The sequence below is a fragment of the Xiphophorus hellerii genome, chromosome 22, assembly GCF_003331165.1.
Source record: "Xiphophorus hellerii strain 12219 chromosome 22, Xiphophorus_hellerii-4.1, whole genome shotgun sequence".
Lineage (NCBI taxonomy): Eukaryota > Metazoa > Chordata > Actinopteri > Cyprinodontiformes > Poeciliidae > Xiphophorus > Xiphophorus hellerii.
In genome coordinates, this window is record NC_045693.1 from 1273279 (window position 1) to 1281357 (window position 8079).

Sequence of the window (8079 nt, forward strand, 5' to 3'; positions counted from 1 at the left end):
AATAATCACATGTCCAATATTTCACCACTAACTTTGTCTGAAACTGAGTTACTGTAGACACAATGTTGTTTTTCATCACAATGAAACTGAAATGAAAACATTTCGGCTGATAGAGAAATGTTTTTACTGGCCACTGATTTTTTCTTTTAATTACAAACCCCACCTGTACAAGCAAATTATATAAAATATACGATTTATTCTGAACTCTATCAACCCGATTTACTGACAATAAGTTCACCATACAAATAAACGTATACAGACTAATTTCTTTTGTTGTATAAAGTGTAACGGTGGCCACACAAAACCTGATCATACTGACCACTTAACGTGTGTATTATATTATGTTATATTATATTATATTATATTATATTATATGATATTAGTGCTAGAATAGTGAAGCTGTTGAAGAAAGGTGAGGACAATTAGTTTATTAAAATATGTATTAACCAGTTTTAATTTTTAATAAAGTATTTTATTATGAGGAGAGCAGGTCAGGGAGGAGACTGGGGAGCCAGGTGGCGCTTCAGGATGTAAAGACATAAAAAGTATATTATTAAAATAGAACCAGAAAGGAGAACAGGTGAGGACTGATGTCAGGTTGATTTTTTAAAAACTTTTCCAATATTTTAGTTATTATTTCTACAGTATTTATAAGAGTAATGTTAGGAAACATGAACAGGAGAGATTTTAAAATAAACAAGTGAAAACTTTTACTGTAAAAAATGGATTCTGCAGTAAATAGAGTTGAGATGTATAATAATGTAAACATCTGAAAATCAGTTGTTAAGATTCTGTTTGATGAAACATAGTTTATGTTTAGTTAGTTCAGATTCTGATTCTGCACATTAATGTCTGTAAAGACATGAATCCATGCAGGAACATCAGAGGCAGAGACACAAACAGAACTGTAGATATTATAATGAAACGTTTGTGGCTGAAAATGACAGGAGAGAAAAACATTTAGTCTTTTGTGCCTCAGTGTTTTCATGGCTCATGTTTGGTACGTTGCTGAATGCAGGTCTGGACAGAGAGACGAGTTATGAGAGAGGAGCTGTTAGAGCTGAAAAGCATCATTTTAATTATGTTTGTGGCCAAACATGTAGAGAGTTGTTCAAGAAGAACCAAACTTATTTTGAGACTTTGTTTTTGTTGGTCAAACTGCTGAGACCCATTTACTCCAGTCAACTGATATCAACGCATTTTTGACCAATAATCAAATGTATTTCAATCAATACAATTGAATTGACTCAGGCTGCTGAGTCAGATTCATGTTGATGCAGGACTGTTAGCAGTGGAGGGCTGGACTTTGACTAGGACATTACAGAACCTGGATTTCTCTGCAGTGGTTCTGTTTGGATCGTGGTTCTGAAGCTGGAGTGTTTTCAGCTGCAGGCTGTATGGTGACCACAGCATCACTCCTCCTCTGCCGTGTTTGGTGGAACGTGAGGCGTCTGATCTGCTGTCTGGGTTTCTGGTTCTCATCCCGTCGTGTTCAACAAACTTCCCCAGAATGACGGACTTCCTGTCTAAACAGGAAACTCTAAAATTAAATCACTGCCCTTGTTCTGTTGAGGAACAGATCTATAAATATTTTAGCATTTTAATCTTTTTTAAATGAAGTGCAGCTGTTTCCTTCACTTCAGATGAATAATAAACTCGCCCTTCACCTTCCAGCCTCATTTAATCCCAGAATGTTTAGATTTAATTCACTAAAACAGGAATTTCTGGTTCATTTCCCAGAAAAATAGTTTCATGTCTGGAGAGAAAAAACTTGAAGAGTGAGAAACTAAACTTTATTTATTCAGTTTAGTTTTTACCAAACAAAATTAAACAGCAATAACCAAACATCAGAAATCAGTTTTATATTTTAATATATTTAATTTGACAGTTTATTGGTTCCAGAAAACAACAGACCAGTAAATGTCCAAATGTAGAATTTATTAAGCCAGTTACATTCCCAGTAAGACACTGGGAGGCTTACTGGGTTTAAAACAGGAAGAGAGATGAAACAAGAAGAGCCGAGTTCAGAAACGTCTGAGGCAGAGACGGCTGGTGAAGATGATGAAGATGATGATGATGATGAAGACTCCGTCCTCCATTTTCCTTCAGACCACCAGCTGAGGACAAACAGAAACCAAACCTGAAAACGACTCCAGAGAAACGAGACGGGCCAGAACCGGGTAACAGAACCAGGTCCACTAAGAACCAGGTAACAGAACCGGGTCCACTAAGAACCGGGTAACAGAACCGGGTCCACTAAGAACCGGGTAACAGAACAAATTTTCTAAATCTTTTGATAATAATGTGATTAAATATCAGGAAGTTCTTTAAACCGTTAAAATAGAAACGGCTGTAAAATCTGGACATGAATCTTCAGTTATTCTGAGTGGAGGAAAAGTTTTGTATTTATTTCGTTTTTTATTTTTCCTCCTGATTCTTGTCTTCTTCCTCCAGGGTAAGGTGTGTCAGTGCAGCCTTTGGACACCAGGGGGCGGTGTTCTGCAGGCGTGAACACCTGCTCTGTTTCAGGTAAACTTCTTTGTTGTTAAATGATGTCGACTCACCTGCGTTTCCTCCTTCCTGCCCTTGTTGCCATCAAATTACAGCGCGTCTCCCAGGCCAAAGCATCCTTCATCTCCTCCCTTCTTCTTCTCCTCCTGCTGCGGCTGCTGCGGCTGCTGCGGCTGCTGCGGCTTCTGCGGCTGTTGCGGCTGCTGCGGCTGTTGCGGCTGCTGCGGCTGCTGCTTTGGTCCCTTTTTTCCGCCCACGAACTCATCCACCTTTTGCTCCACAAACTCACCTGCAGAAGAAGCAAGAGACGAGTTCTGACTTGATTATACTGAAAGATCCTCCTGGTAAATCTGATCGCAGGTTAATTAAAGACGCCACAGGAATTTTCCTCAGCTGTGGGCGGAGCTCCGCCCCCTCCAGGCGGAGCTCCGCCCCCTCCAGGCGGAGCTCCGCCCCCTCCAGGTGGAACTCTGCCTGGGTGGAAAGCCGCCTGACGGTGAAAATGTTCTGAATGTTCTGGTTGGTGGTTTCAGCTGAACCTGCACCGGGTTTTAAACCGTCAGCGGCAGTGAGGAGGAACAGTGGGCTGGTTTCTATCAGCCTGAAAGGTCAGAGTTCATCTTCTCCTCAGACCGATTCAACTTCCTGTTGGAATTTCAGATGAATATTCTGGTTTTCTTGTTGAGTTTGAATCATTTTTATGGTGAATTTAAAGACCAAAACATGTTAATAAATATACAATAAATAAATAATGTGAAGTTAAAACGTTTGTGCTTTTAGGTTTTCTTTGTTTTTTGAGAAATGTTTGTATTTTTGAGGTGATCATTTCATAAATGTTTTATTGATGTGCTTCACCTGACTTCCTACAAAATCTGTTCAATTTAAATAATTAGTTCAGGCTTCTGGGAAATAAAGAGCAAATTATCATAGAGAATTTTTAACTTTTTTGGAATAATTATTTCCACTAATCATCCAATCAGTAAAGATTAATACTAATAACCTTTACTGACTGACTTCTTTTACTAAAAAATAAGAAACTAAGAAGCATATTTGTCCAAAAGACTAAAACTAAAAGTGCGGACGTTACAGTTCCGGTCAGAACCGAACCGACCCGGTTCTGTCAGCGTTCTCCTTCATTTAGCTCAGACACTGAGGAACAAAAGGCCGTTTGGTCAGAACCAGACGGCAAACAGTAAATATCAGGAGATCCTTCAGACCAGATGCAGCTGCAGCTTTGACCTTTGACCTTGTAGTTTGAGGTTTGTTATTGACAGAAAGCTTCAAGGTCAAAGCAACTCAGATCTCAAACCCAAAAAGTTCTGGAACGAAACATCTGAAAAAAAAAGTTTCCTAAAGCAGCTCCTCTAAATACATATTAAAGAATTTAACATTTATTTTTATTTAATTCGCTCTATTAGTTATTTAACTTAATATCAAACTTCATATTGGTTTGTTGTGACGGAGGAATCACATTTCCTGATGTTTGGAGGGATAACAAAGCAAAGCAGCTGAAGATTAATGTTGCAGATTTTATTGATGTGAGTTAGAAATTTATCAGCTTTTGTCTCTTTTCCTCCATTTTTATTGACTAAATATAAAAACTTAATCCGTTTTTAACCTGATCAAATCAACCTTTAGCATAAAACCAATGAGGAAACAAAAACATTCTTGGAATAAAATAAAGTGAGTTTTGTTTGAGACTCACCTGCTTTCTGCCCGGCAACTTTGGCGAAATCGTCGCCTCCGGTGGCTTTTTTCAGGAAGTTCATGTCTGCTGCAGGCTGATCGGTGATTATCGGTCAGGAAGTGATCAATGATCAGTGATCGCTGTGCTGCTGGCTCTGGATCAGCTCAGTCTCTTATACCTGGTGGCGACGCCTCGCCGGGGAATTGGGCGTGTTTCTGTCCGACCCGTCAGACCGGCTTGGCTGCAGAGTCAGAGCTGAATTTATGTTCCTGTTCTTTGCCTGCAGCTAAACCACCGGAGATAATTGCTGTGAGGCGAAGAGGGAAGACGCTGAGTCACCCGCTCAGGAATGACAAGAGGCGCAGAAACTCTGACCGGGTCCAGCCCGGAGAACCAGCCGGTTCGGTTCCCGGTACGATCATCATCATCACACCTCCAGCCAGGTGGAGTCAGGTCAGATGTTTTTACAGACGCAGCTGCTCCACCCTGATGATGATGATGATGATGATGATGATCCTTTCAGGTGGCTCTGCTCTCTGATTGGCTGTGAGCAGCAGGTATTGCTGCAGGGTAAGGTGTGTATTTACTGTCTCTATCTGCTGTATCAAACAAACAAGCAAATTTGCTTGGCGTTGCTATGGTAACGGCCCCAATAGACACTGAAAGCCTCCTCTGGTTCTTCACATGTTTTATACCAAAATCTGATCTTTATGTCTGTCAGGTTTTAAGGAAATGTTTACCATCTTTTTACAAAACATAAATAATTTGATATGAAAACATGAATTTGATCAAATTCATGTTTGATCAGGAATCAAACGAATCGACTTCCTGACAGGATGGCAGGAATGAAGTAAATTAACTCAATGCTGCATTTAGTTCAGTTTCTGACTGTAGTGGAGTAACACTGTTTTTAAAGACCTTATTATTTTATTTCATTATTGTAGTCATTTTACTACATTCTCGTTATTATTCTGTTATCCGAGTTTCCAGTTTTGTGTCCATTTTGTTGTTTTAAACTGAATATGCTTTATGGCCGTCTTGCTGCTAACAGCTAACAGTGTTTCAGTGCAGAGGAACGATCTGAGAGGAGGAGCTGCGCCTCGGAGGCGGGGCTACGGCCACTCAGCCCTTTAGCAGCTAACTGGTTGCCATGGAGATTAAAGAATTTCTCAAACATATATGAAAGAATCAACGCAACACAGCAGGTATGTTTTTGATGAGAGAAAAACATTATAACATGATGAAGTTGATTTTACATAAAACTGCCCCTTTAAAATTCCAGCTCTGTGATTTGGGTCAAATTCAGGAACCAAAATGTTTGGTTCATAACTGGCAGCAGCAAAATCACCAAAAAGCCCCGAGATAGAAAAATAAATCAGCTGCTTCCTGAAGCCTGTGGAGTTCCTGTCTGTAAGGATAACAATGTAGATTTGTCATTTTTGCAGTCAAACATGTTTTATCTGTAATTATTATGGATCTGATTAGTTTATAACACAAACAAACTAGAAAAAAATTCCTGATTTTCCTTATTTTTATGTAAATATGGAGTGTTGAAGGTATGAACTGGGAAATGAAATAATAACTGTAGGTTAAAATCTTGTTTATTTCAAATTAGTTAAGAAAGAAATAAAACACAAAACAGTTTTTCCTGTCAGGTTTTCCAGTGTTGATCCAAACTGCAGACAGTCAAAACTTCGTCATCAGTGATGCTCTGATGACAGATAATCCTCTGCTATTCACCGATCGCTTGACTGAAATATAATCACCGATACATAAACTCCTCTGGACACGACAGGATGAGTGTGACTGTGCTTTGAGAAAACAAACTTAATCCGGCCAACAGAATATATTAGTGATGAACAGCAGCAGTGATCAGACGGGCCTCAGAGCGCAGCAGGATGTCAGGCTGAATTTACAAGGTTAGGGGCTTGTAAAGATGATTAGCCACAGTGTGTACGTAGTTAAAAAACTCTGAACTGCTTCATGTCTTTGTGAGCTAAAACATAAACTAGCTTAAAGATGCACATAGCATCAGTAAAAGCACAAACCTGTAAATGTGTCATATGAGCAGATACTGGTGTAAACTGAAGTACTGAGTTAGTTTTATTCAAGCTGAGCTACAGAAGACACATGTGGTCCTATTCATCTAGGACTCGTAAAAGTGCATTTTACAAGTTATAGGGTCCAATATGAGTAGGACCACAGATATGACCATAGACCAATAGGACCTTGTCTGTGGTCAGTAGGTCAGTAGGTCAATAGGGAAAGACATGCAGCAAATGTCTTCAGGTCTGGACTCCAAACTGTGACGATGGCGTCTTGGACTAAGGCCGCCACCGCCGCCGCCGCCGCCGCCGCCGCCGCCCATGGTGCTTTGCTTTTAATTCACATTCAGTTTGTTGTTGTGCGTCTATAGGAGAAGATCAAAGGAAGTTACCTTTTCATTGTTTTCACAAAACTGTAGTCTCAAATTGATTGTGACCCCATTTAAAGCGTCGCTGCAGAATGAGACCAAAGCAAAGGCGTAACCCTGAAATCAAGACCAGGAAACCCCAGGAGACGTCCTTCTGAGGCAGCTCCATGTTTTTAACTGTCATTGTTATTATGCTGTTATGAGATGTGGTTTTATTTTTCTGTTATTTGGGTGAAACAATTTGTGAACTTTGTTGCAATGTTTCTGTTGCTACTAAATAGAAACCGTAGTTTACTGCTGTTTGCTTATCTTATCTTTTGTTATTTTGAACTTTCTTGTTTTATTTCCATTGTGTAGAAATTCGTGTTTCAGTGGCAAATGTCATTTTGTACAGTTCCATGGTGGAGTTTAAAGAAGTCAAGAATAAAAATGGCCGTTATGATGTGAACCTTGGTGGAAGTGATGATGTTGGTTCCACAGGCTGACATCTGGACCGAGCAGCAGAACCGCCTGGATCAGGTCCAAACACCAGATGCAGTCAGGTGGGTCTGTTTGGACCTTCTTATTAATCATTTCATGAGTTGTACTTTTTACTGCCAAGGAAATTTCAGATGTTTTAAAGCAAAACTGTATTGATTGTTAAGAAATGGGCTGAATTTGAAAGATCAAATTTACTTAAGGTTCAAATGAATATTCTGATAATCGGGTTCTGTGTCTCTTACTGATCCATAGGATAAATTAGATTCAGACATTTTTATTTTTCTTCTTGACCATCAGTGAGATTCCTGTTTGTTTGATTTTTGATTGGGTGTTTTTCCAGGATGGACTCCGTCATGTCGGCGTCCGGATGCTACAGGTAAGAGGTTCCTTTACAGGAGATTAGAAAAGTTCAAATGATGGAGTCACTCTGAGCTGGATGTGGGACTGGGGTCGTCTGGAGGGGCCTGGTTGACCTTTTGACCTTTATCCTTTCATTAATATCTTCAAAGCCAAAGCAGCACAAACAAAAAGTTTTGTTCATTTTTATTTTCAAACAAACATTTGACATGAATTTTGTCTGATTTGAAGAAGGTGGGGGCGACTTCCCTCAGGTATCGACACCAAACTGGCAGTTTTCCTTTGTGATGCTTTTTGTTTTACTGCAGCTTCTTTCGGTTCTCGTTTGTTTCCCTTCGTTCTCCTCTGCAGGAGCTGAAAAGATTTCTCTGCTGGGTTAATTGGCCTTAAACCTGCCACTGCTGATGAAGCCCTTTGTTTGGTTGGTTTGTGTTTTGGGTCATTGTCCTGCTGCATGATAACATTATGACACATTTATCATAATGTGTGGTCCAGCTCTGAACCATCAGCGTTAAACACGACACACCTCAGTCACACCTTCCAAGAGTTTCGCTGATTTGGAAAATGGTTTTGTTCAAACAAAGTTTGTCCCGAGTTATTTAACACATCTTCATGTAACAACCAGGAAATA

General features: G+C 39.8%; 1 protein-coding gene across 1 annotated transcript; it reads right to left on the reverse strand.

The window, feature by feature from the left end:
- Window positions 1-1854: 1854 nt before the first annotated feature.
- Window positions 1855-4366, reverse strand: LOC116712976 (RNA polymerase II degradation factor 1-like). The gene is made up of 3 exons (XM_032552889.1): window positions 4217-4366; window positions 2565-2800; window positions 1855-2117 (listed from the first exon to the last, which is right to left on the reverse strand). The coding sequence occupies exons 1-2, from the start codon at window positions 4278-4280 to the stop codon at window positions 2601-2603; spliced, it is 264 nt and encodes an 87-aa protein (XP_032408780.1). The 5' UTR covers window positions 4281-4366; the 3' UTR covers window positions 1855-2117; window positions 2565-2600.
- Window positions 4367-8079: the final 3713 nt, after the last annotated feature.

Excerpts from the sequence above, each read along its gene's own strand:
- LOC116712976 (XM_032552889.1), bottom strand. The coding sequence starts at position 4,280 with ATGAACTTCCTGAAAAAAGCCACCGGAGGCGACGATTTCGCCAAAGTT. Across the intron at positions 2,801-4,216 it reads AGTTGCCGGGCAGAAAGCAG|GTGAGTTTGTGGAGCAAAAG; the intron begins GTGAGTCTCAAA and ends CTTCTTCTGCAG.